Source organism: Lissotriton helveticus, chromosome 6 (genome assembly GCF_964261635.1).
Source record: "Lissotriton helveticus chromosome 6, aLisHel1.1, whole genome shotgun sequence".
Lineage (NCBI taxonomy): Eukaryota > Metazoa > Chordata > Amphibia > Caudata > Salamandridae > Lissotriton > Lissotriton helveticus.
In genome coordinates, this window is record NC_136067.1 from 297,423,038 (window position 1) to 297,438,642 (window position 15,605).

The window sequence follows — 15,605 nt, forward strand, 5'->3', positions numbered from 1 at the left end:
ATGTAAGAGTTGTCAGACACGTTTTCGGTGCCAGGTATAGTTTTAGCTTTTTAATGAAGGTAAAGTTGTGTGCCGGTAGAGTCTTTTGTTTCACCTATTATACTGCAGATATTGCAGCAGTAGATGTCACGGAGGAACAACTTTAGTTTGAGTTGCTACGAAGAGCTGCTTAGGAAGGGTGTGAGCTATGTGAGTAAGCAGCCACAATCCTCCTGCCCCTGACAGAAAATTGGAAATGGAACTTGTGTTCTTTGGTGGCCAGGGAGCAACCTTGTTAACTCCTTTAATGTTAAGGTTACATTATTTACCTCTAAGTGCCTACAGAGAGCGCCTAAAACTAAACTTCATATATTGGTATTTTAGCATGTGTTAAATCCTCCACGTGGATTTTTATGTAATGTATGGTTTTGGGGTAGGATACAACTGTTTACAAATGTTTTCTAGCATCATCTGTTTTGGTCACCTCTTGCATAACTTTTATATATATGATTGTGGTGTAACAGATCGCCTCACTTTGGTACAATGCTAGCCCAAGGTTATCGTGACTTTATTATTTGTACATCTCAATCTGCCTCGCACACTGATTCACTTTTTTACTAGAAAGTTTTACCAACGTTTCTCTAAAATCCACCCATGAATCTCCGTGAAGTTGCATTTCAAAATGCTCTTACACTGGCTTGTGTGCATTCTGCTCACTTCAATGGTGTTTTGTTTGCATTAGTTAGTTGTTTATAACCTTCTTCTATGCCTTTTCTTTGTAGCTCCCATTCTGATTGACACCTGCATGAATGTAGTGAGTATTCAGTGGAACTGTAGTGGAAGTGTTTTGGCTGTAGCGGGTTCTCAGAAGGCTTCCGGCATGGATAAAGATGTGAATACAGTGCAGTTCTACACACCGTTTGGAGAGGTGAATGTATTTTGTACTTCTAAAGCTAGAGAACGTCTTTTTCACTATGTATTTCTTTAATGTCGGCCCCCATTTCTGCCTGAAGGAATGCGGGAACATACAGAATGGATTTTAAATGAACACATCTGTGCGCAAAGTCCCATTCATAGGAAATTTCTTTTGTAGTTTTGTTATAGGACATTTCTTCCTATTGTGAAGGTATTACATCATGCTAAAATTATTTATCAGTAACATTCATGCCTCTGCCTACATCATCACAGTGTTTGTTGTTTGAAATGAGAAGAATAGGCTCCCTTTAAAAAAAAATATATATATATTTTTTATATATATATATATATATATTTATATATATATTAATATTACCTACTGGCGGTCGCCAGTAGGTAGTTATAGTTAGGATCGTTTTCCATAGGAAATCCGCAACATTCTTTTGGGAATAACTTTGGCGCCGAATGAGGGATCTGCCTGTAATTTTCCTTAACTTTGCCTCGCTGCGCTCCGCTCCTTCCCTGAAAGTTTCGGGGGGATCCGTCAAGCGGGGGCCGAGATGAAAGGGGGTCCCAAAACGTGTTTTCCCCATGTTAATTTCCATAGGGCGGTTGGACTCACCTTTAGCCCGAACGGCTGAATGGATTTCCACCAAACTTGGCAAAATTGTAGGGACTGGTACCCCGATGTGCCTTTGCTATGTCTCAAGATATATGCTCCAGTGGTTTTTACGAAAATTAACTTTGAAAAAATATATATTGGGCTACATTGGGCTATATATATGCTAGAGCCCAAATGTAGCCCAATGTAGCCCAAAGATGGCCACCAGAGACAACAAATGTAGCCCAAATATCAGCCAGATGTAGCCCAACTATAGCCCAATGACAGAATGTCCCAGAGTGTTCTAAAGAACAACTAGAGCGCTAACAGTCTTACTTATGACAAAAGTATGGCACACCGGAAGTCATCTTGATTGGAATAAAGTGGTAACACTTAATACATTTAATTTGAAAAGGAACAAAATGAGGGGTTTCATTTTGCCATAGAAATTATATATATATATATATATATATATATATATATATATATATATATATATATATATATATATATATATATATATATATTCACTGAAAAAACCATAGGTTTCACACCAGTTATAGTTAGGAATTAGCATTTAAAAAACCTATTAAATTCACTGAAAAAACCATAGGTTTCACACCAGTTATAGTTAGGTGGAAATTTTACTCGCATAAAACCATTGAAATTCCCACGGTATAGTTAGTTGGACTCACTATAACTTGCGCGTGCAATGCACTGCTGATGACGTCACATATTACATCACTCATGACATGGTCAGTGACATCACTCATGACATCAGACATAAAAAGAGAATATGCGCGTAATTGAAAGCTCGGGGCACCAGCCCGTAAATCTTGACGAACACACAACTAAACAGTGATCGAATGTATTAATAACAAGCGCGCGAATACATCACGATAATGCTAATAAAGATATAGGCACAGTTTAAACGTAACATGAAACCAATTAAGTTTCACACGTGATTGTGAAAACTACACATCCCAGCATGCATCTGAAAAAACAGGTATAAATGCAGAAAGCGAAAAGGGACAATTGTATGACACTGCCGTGAGAAGGAACGTTATGTTTGAAACCCGTAGGCTGTTACAGTGTATGAAATAAATTGAATTGAAATCACCAAACGGAATGCCGAAATATTTTCTTTTGTGTGGAATTTATACGAGACCCTGTCCTGGTCTCGTTTCTGGCACCAACTCTTGGGCGCTCCCTCTGCGACAGGACAGCTCGTGTTGATATATATATATATATATATATATATATATATATATATATATATATATATATATATATACACATCACTGGTGACAACATCCAGTGAATGTGGTTTGCTTTGATATTTAAATATGTATTATAAATACACTACTTTGCATTGAAGAATGAGTGGATATATAAATATAAATGTGTGAATGTTGGATTTAGTAACAGTGTCATTGATTGTTTCCTTGACTAATTTGTAGAGTCTCACTTTATATAATGTGTAGTTATTTAACTGTGTTAAAGTTTTTATTGCTTTGACTTAATTGGTATATTAAAGACTATATTTGTTATTGGTTTCTTAACTGAGTATTTGTATGGGTAAATGAATGTCTATGTGGTTTGGTGGGGGGAGTGTAATTGCCTACAAATGTGTGAATAGTTTATTCACTAGGTAAATGAGGTTAAGACTACATGTTATAACACTTGTTTCAGTGAGTGTATATGTTTATGGGTGTGGTGGTGATGAAATATGTCTCTCAATAGTATATCTCCATTAAATTTGAAAAAAAAAAGCAGTGTATGTTACAGTTAGATCTAATTAAGTGTGCCTAAGACTTAGTGATTGTACGAGTCACTGTATGGATAACTGTATATTTCTAATAGTCATTTTATAACACACTAAGTGTGTGTCACTATCTATATGAATAGATGAAGTGGTGTTTGTATAAGTGTGTAGGTGAGTAAATGTAAGTATGATCCATTCTTTGCATAAGTCAATAAGATGTTTTTATAAGTGAATACAATGTGTGCTGGTGTGTAATGTTGAAATAGGCGTATAAGTATATTTGTTAGTGTTCTGTTAATTATTCACTGCATTTAACACTGAATCTATAGGTAAGTGATTAGATATGTGTATATATCTATGATTCACTGAGTGGGTGTTTAGAAAATAATATTGGTGTGTCAATGGTTTGAAATAGGGCACTTTCTATTTTACAGTGAGTGAAAAATATTATACTAGTGTGTGATGAGATGTATTTCATTGTCACATGGATGATGTCATCAGTGATGTCATTTGAGATGTCATCAGTGATGTCACTGACCATGTCATGAATGATGTAATATGTGACATCATCAGCAGTGGATTGCGGGCGCGCGAGTTATAGTGAGTACAACTAGTTATAACGGGGGAATTTCAACGGTTTTGTATGAGTAAAATGACCAGCTAACTATAACTGGTGTGAAACTTATGGTTTTTTCAGTGAATTTCAAAGGTTTTTAAAATGCCAATTCCTAACTATAACGTGTGTGAAACCTATGTTTTTTTCAGTGAATATATATATATATATATATATATATATATATATATATATATATATATATATATATATATATATATATATATATATATATAATATGATTTCTCTGCTGTAAAAGGGCATTTATGAGATGCTCTCATCCTTTACCTCCTGTGAACTGGCCCTAGCACACCAGGGATTAATTAAGCAATAGCAGCTCTGCGAATGTGTGTTGCAAGTACTAAAATGTGGAAGGCGGAATGAAAGCAATACAAAAAAAGTATTATTATTAGCTCCAGTTTCGCTTTGTCTTCCCGTTTGTATCTATTGGGTGTAAAACATAGCGTAATTTCTTCCCTTTAATCCCAAATGCCAATAAAGGAACTCATGCCTCATTCATATAACAAAGAGTCTCGTTCACTGCTGAAAATGGAAGCAAAAGCAAAGTTTGGTGAACACCAGTAGTTAAGTTGTAAAAAAAAAAAAAAAGTACCGGGGCTCTCGTCAGGGGGCAGCTTGCACCAGCCCATTGTTCCTATTAGCACTGCCTATAAGCGAACTAACTGCTTACCATGAAACCCTACAATTGGTGAGAGGATCTGGTATAAGGACAGTGCTGCTGACTTTGGAGCTGGGAAACCAGGTTCAAGTCTCTGCATCGGCTCAACATTCTGTGATTCAGGGCAAATCACTTAATCTCCCTGTGCCTACCAAAAAATGAATGTGTTCTTATCGGGTACTCATGAAAAGCGCTCCAATACCTTTGGATCGAGTTCGACCTAGAAGCACCGATGTTGACTGTTAAGTACAAGTGCATCAAAAGCACTCCAATACCTTTTCGGTCCAGTTCGCACTATAAGAAACAGTGTTGAAACAACCATCTCATATTAAGCATTGCTTGACACACAGGTCAAGAGTAGTAAAATCAAAAGAAAATTACCAAACCACTGACTGGTATTTAGACAGCTAATACTGTAATTGTCTGCACAAAAAAATACTCTGAAGGACCCTGACAAAGAAACACTCTTGTCACTGACTCAATCCGAAATTACCTAACCAGGGCCAATAATTACTTTTTCCCGTCATACATGGGACAGTGCAGTAAGAACAGACAACTCATGGCTATGACAAATAGCTATTTTATATCTGGTAGGTCGAAAAGTGAACAAAATAATGCAAGCTTTTCTGAAACCTTGAACAAATGAAGGTACTAATTTGTTCAAACACACAAAAGGCGATGGGAGGAATTCTCGCAATAAGTCTAACCACTGGCTCGGGGTAGTATTCCAACCCATCAATCTTTTGCCCACCATGCCGCCTCAGTTTGAACACATCCATATGCAAATCATTCTTGACACTGCTCCAGGAGGAATAGGCCAGTCCTAACTGCCAGGCCAGGCCCTCCTTGAACCATAACACAAGCAACCCAATACTTGCTCCACCCTGATTGGGGATCGATAGTCTAGTGTAGCTTGGGTCCAGTGGCACAAAGCTGCACCCAACTAGAGCCAAGTCTGTTGTTCTATTCTGGTGTCTTATACTGGATCGGGTGATTGGTGCTAGAAGACAAATGTAATATATTTTTCTTGAAAAATAACAACAAACCATAAGAAAAAAAAGGGAGTACTATTGACTTAGCAAACAGAAAAAACTCTTTCACAAACCATTTTATAACTGAGGGATTCAAGAAAATAGCAAGAATATGGGAAGCTAGGCTACCACCTTTGGAGTAGGCCTGGGCGGAGTTTGAAGAGATCCAAAACTTCCACTACGCTACGTGGTGTTCTGCAAGCGGTGTAGTGCGTTAGGACACACCGTTCACTCTTATTTTTAGCACCAGGAGTTTTTCCCATGCTTGAAAATCTGTGCGAAAGGCCCCAGGCCTAGTGCAAGAAGGGCGCTGCTTCGGTCTGCTGCTAAAGTAGATTGTCTACTCGAGCAGCAGCTTTCTCAACGCTAACGGATGGTTTCTCAACACAAGCAGTTGCGTCCATTCGCGACCGCCCGCATTGAGAAATCTCTCAGGGAGTTGGTCTAACGATTGATTTTCCTTCACGTTGGCGGGCACAATTGAGTAAAAACATTTTCAGAACACCGTGTGCTCCGTGGAGCACAGAGTACGCAAACGGAGTGGAGTTCATCGTTCAGGTCTACTCTGGAGCCTGAAAAACGGGTGCTACTTCTTTAGAGAAAAACATCTGCCAGAGTCCCATCAGTATCAAGTCATACCCTATAAGTGTCAGTTAGGTTAGTTCTGTTTTTCTGATCCTGCGCAGAAGTCCTGAAGGGCTCAGCTCTGCCCTTTTTGGCTAGTTATGGATAAAAAATATTTATATATCCTCACGTTTCATATCTTTGGTGTTTTTGTTGCTTCTAAACCATTTTGTACTACAAAAGTACTATTGTTCTTAATGAAAGAAAGCTTCATCTGTTCCGCACAACTTGGCAGAAGGCAAACAGCAGTGGACCTAACCACTGAAAAAGGCTTACAGTGTTATGTTTTGTATAGAGAAGAAAAAGATAATTACCAGTCATCATACTTCTCCTCCATCGTAGTCTTCATTAACGTCATAAGCAACCTGCCTTCCTCTCCAAGGAGAGGAACAAAAAAGTGGCTCTTTTCTGTTCAGGATCCTACGCATCAGTTACATTCAAACTGATCTACTCCCACTGATGAGTGTTATGGGATTCTTGAGGAATGTGGTTCCTAAAATAACCAGATTTCCAGACTATAACAACTGTAGCCTATCTATCTACATTCTCCCTATTTTCTTACATTTTGCCTTCTAAAAAAGGTTTGTGAAAATGATTTTTATTGTTATCAATTTTTTTCCTAAAGCTTATGTCATGAAAATCGAATTAAAAAAAAAATCCAAAAGTATTCCTTATGTTTTTCCTAAAGGAAATATTTGTGTATGTAAATTAAAAGTACTTTGGATCCCGCGTACAGGCAAGACGGTTTAGTATTTATGACTTTATTTAAGATTCTACTGAAAGAGAACTATGATTACTAGTAATTAATTTTTTCTCTATACAAAACATAACACTGTATGCCTTTTTCAGTGATTAGGTTCCGCCGCTGTTAAAATTAAAATGTCATGTCTGAAAGGACTACTGCATGTTCTACATCTTTTTTTGTTGTTTTTGTTTTAGTTGATGTCTATAATGTCCAGCAAGTGTACTAACACAATATTGAATTTTCTAGCATCTCCGTACTCTGAAAGTTCCTGGAAAACAGATGGCGGCAATATCTTGGGAAGGAGGAGGACTACGAGTTGGCCTAGCTGTTGATTCTTTCATATATTTTGCAAATATTAGACCTGATTACAAGGTAAGTAATTGACATAGAAAGTGCAATCACGTAAACGTACTTTCTGCCTGTGAGCAGCTGACCTGGATTTTGTTAGTGTTACATTTTTGTATGTGTGGTTAAGCGTCTTTGCAAGGCTGGTAGCCATGATATCCTGCCCAGCAATAGCCCCTTTGAGAAACCTGCTCTTTGGGATGCAGGGCAAGTTCTGATTTACCTCCTAGAAGCAGCCAGACTGCAATTGACCTTCAAACTCACATCCCACTGACCATTTATTGCGTTCTCTCTTCCTTTAGTGCAAAAGGCATTGGTAGTGCCTGTGAAAAAGTTTCTTTGATTGAATGTGGAATTGAATTCTGAAAGTGGCATAACTGTAAATGTAGCACTGCCATCCTACCGCTACTCCATATAAAGAGATGTACCAATCAAGGGGAGCACCTGCAGAACATTACAATCCAAATATATTTGGCACCAGTTTATATTAGTTTACAGGGAATTTGAAAGAGACGAACATGTGGCATGGTAGTGTTATATAAATACATTGTCTGACCTTTTTCTTTGGTCCTTGGACAGCCAGAGGTTGCAGGGTAGAATCTCTGATAGTGATGGCCGCTCCCGACTAGTGTCCCAGGGCATTGGACACTGTTGTCAAGTACTTCTGTAGTAAACTGCACTTTCCAGGGGTAGTTTGGTTGACGAATCAAGGTTTACTCAAGGACTTGTTCAAGGACTCCTGAGGCGGAAGCCGGGAGTGTAGGAATCTTGATTTTAAAATTAAAACTGTTTTTGTCTCATTTGCGCCGATATTTACAGCAACATTGAAAATTGATTTTACCTTTTAAACCCACTTTACAATCGCCACTTACCGTTTTCCTACCGCTAAAGCCCTCTGAAACGTCAGGAAGCCGGTTTTCGGGCTCCTCGTGACTAGTGCCCTCACTCCCTTCAGGCGCAGACTTCGGGCGCCATATTGGGAGAGAGCAAGGACATCGCTCTAGTGTCTGGGCGATTTGGGCCCAGACACTATAAAATGAACACCCCTTCCCGTACGCGCAGCGGGCGCGCCAGAGGCAAGCCCGTCTGTGCCCGCCCGTGGCCGAACGGGGACAGGGGCACAAATCCCTGCCCAATCTCCCCTAGACGCCCTAAAAACAATAACATACACTAAAGAACAGCTAGAAAGCCTGTGTCCACCTATCAGGAAAGTATGCAAACACTCATGGAAGGCCGAAATGATGCCTCTAAGATGTAGGACCTGCCCTCAATACTCTAAAAGTAACAACGACAACAAACATAAGATGAAACCTTTGACAATGCTTCAGATTAATTGTCGTTTGTTACGAAAACACAAGTTTGAAATATTTGATATACTAACAGAACAACAACCAGAAGTCCTTTTCTTAACGGAGACATGGCTTGATGAAGAGTCCACCCCAGATATTTTAGAGGCCCTACCCAATAGCTATGGCACACTAAGATTTAACCGAGAAAAACAAAGAGGTGGGGGCATTGCCATCATTCATAAACTCGAAATAATATGCACTTTAGAAAAGGTCATGATCAAAGATAGTGAAGCCGTTTTTTTCGCAATTAAATCTAGACCTAATATCACCTTCAATGGCTATTTAATCTATCGCCCACCTGGAGGGCCCACACATTTTATAGAAACTTTGACAGAGACAATTACTCAGTCTGCTCTACGCTATAATAAATTACTTATCTTAGGAGACCTAAATCTCCATTTTGAAGACGAAAATAATAATGATGCCCAGGGACTTCTTGTATCTCTAGAAATGCTAAAACTCAAATTACAATCCTCAAAACCTACTCATAAGACGGGTCATTTACTTGACCCGATCTTTGCGAACTGGGAGGGAGTGATGGTCCAACCACCTACCCAGGTAATATGGTCTGACCATTTCTTGATTAAATTTACTATCCCCGGAGAATATAAACAAATTCAACAAACCAAGCAGATAACATCTAAGCGCAGACAATGGGGGAAACTCAAACAAACTGATCTAGAACTTGCTCTCAAGACAAACTGCCCCCCTCTGAAAGAAAATATAGAGGAAGCGTGGACAGACTATGAGAACTGGCTTACAAAAGCACTTGATGATACTATACCTTGGACCACTAAAACACCTGTAAGACGTCTTAAATCGGCACAATGGTTTGATACTGAGCTAAAAGTTGCCAAATCTAAATGTAAAAAGCTAGAGCGTATCTGGCGTAATAAATATGATGAAACAGCCAAACGTGAATACAAAATTAGTATAAAAAACTATCATAAAATGATTAGAATAGCTAAAAGAAACTTCTTTAGTAGAAGAATTGAATGAGCTGATAATTCTACTAAAGAACTCTTTGTCATTTATAAAGAGCTCACCTCAGCTGATAGGACGACAGCTCCAGACACCCATTCTACAGCAACTTGCGAAGCAATAGTGGATTTTTTCGTCCTAAAAGTAGAGAATATCTACAAAACTTTTCCGAAGATAATGGATGATATGACTATCAATCATGCTATTAATGAAGAACCCACCGATATCAGCCATCTAAGCCACTTCTCTGTGCCGGATAATACGGAAATGCTAAGAATCATCCGCAGCATACAATCAGGCTCTCCCAATGATGTAGCTCGCCCTAAGATCTTTAAGAACCAGGCTGAGCTACTGGTAGATCACATAAGCCATATGGCCAAACTATCGTTTCAAACGAGCCACATACCACAAGATTGGAAAACAGCTCAGGTCACTCCTATTAAAAAAAAAAAGGCTAATCTCAGCATCACCCAATTGGACAACTATCGTCCCATATCGCTTCTACCATTCTGCGCGTAGGTAGTGGAAAAGATAGTTAATGTCCAACTGATAAAACATCTAGAAGAAGGACACCATTTCCATCCCTCGCAGTCAGGATTCAGAACTTATCACTCTACTGAATCAGCCCTTCTCTTCTCTACGGAGCTACTAAGGAGTAGAGTAGATGAGGGAATGACAGCCGCGCTCCTTTTATTAGATCTGAGCGCGGCATTTGATACCGTCTCCCACCCCATACTACTATCACGTCTCAGCGACGCTGGAATTGATGGCCCAGCTTATGAATGGATGCAAACATTCTTAGCTAATGGACAATTCCAAATCAACTGCCCCCCGTTTAAATCTGAAGTCCGAGCACTCAGGCATGGGGTGCCGCAGGGCTCAATCATGAGCCCTACATTATTCAATATTTACATGGCCCCCCTGGCTGGGATAGTTGAGGCATATGGGGTCGAGATAGTGTCATACGCAGATGACACCCAGTTAGTGGTGACACTGTCTCGACCACCCGAGGAAGCCTCAACTAGCTTCTCGGCATGCCTCAGCGACCTAGCTACATGGATGAATACCAATATGCCTCAATGCAAATAAAACAGAGCTTCTTGTGTTGGGGAAAAATCCATCCATTTGGTCGTCTGCATGGTGGCCACCTGAACTTGGCGCCATACCAAAGCCCTCGGAACAGGTGAAAAACCTAGGAGTCAGATTAGATTCTACTCTATCCCTCGAACACCACACCAGGGGGATTGCTGGCAAATGCTACGGAATCCTCAAAACCTTACGTAAAACTCTGGATTCCCTCCCCACCACAAATAGGAAAACCCTGATTCATGCTCTAGTAACTCCCCATCTAGACTATAGCAACTCATTGTATATGGGTTTGAGTAAAAAAGGTCTCCAGCGTTTACAATGCGTCCAAAACGCAGCTGCCCGCCTGGCACTTAATTTATCAAGAAGATCATCAGGGAAAAGTGCCCTAGCCACACTTCACTGGCTCCCTATACGTGAGCGCATTACATTTAAAACAATGTGTATGACTCATCGTATCGCCCAAGGAAAAGGACCAAAATACCTCCAAAATTTGCTGACCAAATATCAACCCAGACGACTCTTAAGATCTCAAGGATGTATGCTTTTCCAGGTGCCCAGAATTCACCTGGCACGCATGGGCGGTAGATCCTTTAAATACCTGGCCAGCAAACAATGGAATGCACTACCCTCGGAGCTCAGAATGGAACCTTCAGAAAAGAAAATTCGCCAAAAATTAAAAACCCACCTGTTCCCGAAGGTATGAGCCTCTTCTTTGATCCCTCTATAATACGACCCCCCTAACTTTTGGAATATCCACTCTGTCCTTGTTCAAAAAGCGACGGGGACACACTGTTTCCTAGTGTAACCAGGCGCTATATAAAAGGCTTTTATTATTATTATTAGTTGGTGTCAGGTTTTTGAACTGATACAGAATGACACAGTTATCAGGCTCTTTAAATATTAATGTCTCAAAGTGTCCGTCTATGCCTTACTATATTGTGAAGAAGTTTTTATTTACATACTAGAATGGACTCCTCAACTTACCTCTCACAGACTGTGCTGTGATTGTTGGAATCGTCAATAGACACAAAACTAAACATGTGTACCCCAGTGAGAGGGGCTGTGGAAATTATGCTGCATTAGGACAAAAATGAGGTATAGGAAGCACGCCTAATCAATTAGTTTTGCTTCAAACTGCTGTTAATCATGGGCACTTTCAAAGCCACAGTCTGGGTTGACTCTTGTGCAGGTGATGCACATGCATCACTTGCACAATTTTTGAGATTGTGTAGTAAATGGATTCTTTCTGTAAAGCAATATGATTAATGCACCTGCAGTGATTTGTAAGCGGAAGTATAAGATTGGAAACACAATGTCCTGCTGACATACAGTGATCTGACACGCCAATCATAAAGCCCTTTATTTGCAATCAAGTGGAGACAAAAAATTGATACTTGTATAGCGCACTACTCACCCGCAAGAGTCTGAAGGCGCTTGTATGAATACCGCTGTGGAATCCATCCTGGTTTTCCCTGTGAGGTGTCCACACCTGGGCACCCCCAAGGTGGAGGCCAGGCATCCTTAGCATTATGGGGACCGTTGTGGAGATTAAGCAAGCTATTGCCCAGAGTTGCAGAGTGGGACTCCATGATTGGAATAGGCACCGAGGTGAGAATTATCAGGTCCGTGGAATTTTGAGCCCAAGACCCGCCGAGGCGGGGAATTGAACCCTGGTCCCGGGCTAGACCTCTGCATCAGGGTCTGCCGCTCCAACCATTGAGCTACACTTCTCCACAAACATCAACACGCATTCCTTTCAACAATAGTTACATGGAGTTTGGGTCAGCTAGGCCCTCCATTCACCTGATTTTGATCTTAACAGAACCATCTCCCAAACTAGTTCTCTGTCTAGCTTGGTCACCTTTGATTCACAAATGTTTAAAGAACAAAGATCTCCATAGAGACTGCCCTTTGTGTATCTCTTGTACCCACAAGAAGAATCAATATTTCGAAGCCGTTTATACCTCTGGCTTGTAAGCTGGCTATAAAAAGGATGTCCGAATGCTGCAGCTCTTCTCATTTAATCCCATATTAACTGTGTTAATCTAAACCAGTGGTCTTCAAACTTTTTAATGCCGCACCCCCAGTATAAATAAAAATAATTGGGGGCCCCCTCGGAGTTTTCTACAATTATTCTATTCAATTTGCAATGGTTAAGTATGTCTTAAACATTACCGTTATGTTAAACCTTTTACAAATGTCCCATTACAGAGTTGCCGACTGCTGATTGTTTCTTTTTAGCTTAAAACAAAGCACTGCTTTCAGCATGATGCCTTTTTTTTACCAGAGCCTGGTGCCCCCCTGGGATCAGTCGAGGCCCTTCTAGGGGGCCCAACCCCAGTTTGAAGACCCCTGATCTAAACCAATGAATCTGTCTTTCAGTCTTCCCCATAAAACCAAGAGTCAGGATTACTCTCTTCAGTCTTCCTACCCTTAATTTCAGATGTTATATTAGGTATACCATGGACAAAACTGATGAATGAAAATATTTCTACATCTCTTCTCTGTGAATGATAGGAAAGCCATGAGAGGAATTTCCACACCACCCATTGCTATCTGAATGCTTTACTAGCACAATGTTTAGGGTATCTTTGTGGACCACTCCACTGTACGCTTTATTCTCTGTGCCCTGGAGGAATGTACAGCCTGCTGTGAAATTCCTAGGGCTACTTCATGAATAATTGAAAACATATTTATATGAATTATGGTTGTGACACTAAGAATAGGAAAATACAAAATTATTTATTGCAGTACAAAATCATTACAAATGTAAGACTATTATATCACAGAAAAACTATGTAACATTCTAACTATAATCAGTCATCCATGCACCTATACTACATTATAAAGGTTTTTTATAAAGTGTCAGCATACTAAGATAATTGAATGTCTGACCAAAGACACACTCATGATGAATGATTAAGACATAGAATCTCATGGATTTCTGTAATTGTAGGGTGGTTTTCAAGATGTTTCAACGCACGTTTCGGCAGAGAGATGCCTTCTTCAGTAGAGCCACCTCCAATAAAATTTTTCAAATACAAGCTGACACGTATGTCTACCCAGGCGGAGCGCGAGTTGCAGTGCAAGGCAATATAATGAATACAGATCCCCCAAAGATATGCACAACGTGGTGCACTAATGCTTGGACGGGGCCCGAAGGGGTGTGGAACTTCCAGAGGTCTGGATCCTACAGAATCTCGTAATTAAAATATAATGGATATAGTGGGTGAGCTGCCATTCCCCAGTGATGCAGGGATAATATGCAGTAAATAACTGATGAATCGTAACTGCAGGTGTATCCTAGCGAGCAGCTCAGACTTCTCCGCAACCGCGACCGGTGACGGCTAGTTTGCAAGCACCAAAAAAACAAACAAACACATGTACAGCTTGGTCAGGAACCCTACAACTGTTATTTGATTGGTAATTTGTTACAACATAATGCAATAGGAAGAGAAATGAAAATAAAAGCAAGGAAAATGTACTTTTGTTTTAGGTCCAGGACACTAAACCCTTATACCTACCCTCTAGTTCTCTGAGCAGTTGGCTATGATATCCCTGCTTTTGAAATAAGTGTGGGAAATTGATGAGGCGTGGGGGAGTGACTATGGATACCATCCTTATAATGTTTAATAGATAATACTTTAAAGAAGCACTGTCTGCTTTCACAAGTAGGTGATTAAATTTCTACTTGGGGATAGCGCTTGTGTGCAAAGTGTTTAGGGACCTAGGTCAATTCAACACAGGAAGATCATAGTTCTAGCCCCCTTGTGGGCGAGCATCACATCCTGGATTTTCTACATAGAACACTCACAGGCGTTTTTATTTATATGCATCCTCACTATAGCTTCTTTTTCAATGCTAGTCCACTTAGCTTCATCTCTCCTTCCACTCCTCTCTCTCTCTCTCTCTCTCTCTCTCTCTCTCTCTCGCCACCCTGCTTGAGGCAAGTGCTGTTGCCAAGGTTGGTCTGAATCCCTTGCCTGCCGTGCAGTATGCTGTTCATGTTTTAAGGTATTGTCACATCTGCCTTGTTTTGATTTCCTGTGTGCAGCTGATACATCTTCTGCTCATACTGCTGAGCTGGAAAAGATCCACTGCTGTATTTTCCATGGTGACTTAACATGCTTTTAATTAGAGATTGAAAAATAGTAAAACATCTAGGAATCTCTGTGATAGTCATAAATAGGAAAATATCTGCACACAAGTGCAAGATCCCCAAAACACGATTTCTAAAAATAATTTTTATTTTTCAACAGGTAACCTTTTCAATTTGTATTTTTTGCTTTAAACGTGAATCCAGTCAACCAAATTACATTGGCTGAAAACAAAGCTTACTAAAATCATTTTATCCCTTAAACTGCCTTAGTATTTGTGCACCTCTGTGCCAGACCTTTTTAAAGAAAACAGTGGCAGTAGGTTGTTTAAATGCATGTACCTCTTTGGTTTCTGTAAACACCCATACAAACTATATAGTTTCTCTGTCACATTCTGGGTGATGTATTGGTTCAAACACTGCATCAATATCACATTGCAGTCTGATTATATAATGACAAATGTAGAGATACTCTCTTTATTTATTTATTTATTTATTTATTTAAATGTGCTCACTATTTTGTTGCGTTTTGGGGCAAATGTGAATCCTGGCACATTAATTCTGGGTGATCTCCATACTCAGGTTGCCCTGAATGTCAGGAGTGCAGCAGTTTAAAATATTTGTGTATTGTTAGAAATGGGGGTCTCTAATTGGCAGAGGTAAGTACCTTTGTCCAAGTAGGGACCCTTGCTTCTACTCAGGGTAAGAGAGATACTCTGTAGCTCACCCCTTGGTAGTTTGGCACGAGCAGACGGGCTTATCCCATAAGCAATGTGTAAAGTATAGATACCAC

General features: G+C 39.9%; 1 protein-coding gene across 1 annotated transcript in view; it reads left to right on the forward strand.

The window, feature by feature from the left end:
* WDR35 (WD repeat domain 35) overlaps positions 1–15,605 on the forward strand; it is a 501,592-nt gene that overhangs the window by 86,841 nt on the left and 399,146 nt on the right. The window contains exons 8-9 of the mRNA XM_078647744.1: positions 762–907; positions 7,199–7,324. Of these exons, the coding sequence (XP_078503870.1) occupies positions 762–907; positions 7,199–7,324 (272 nt within the window). The remainder of the gene's footprint in view (positions 1–761; positions 908–7,198; positions 7,325–15,605) is intronic.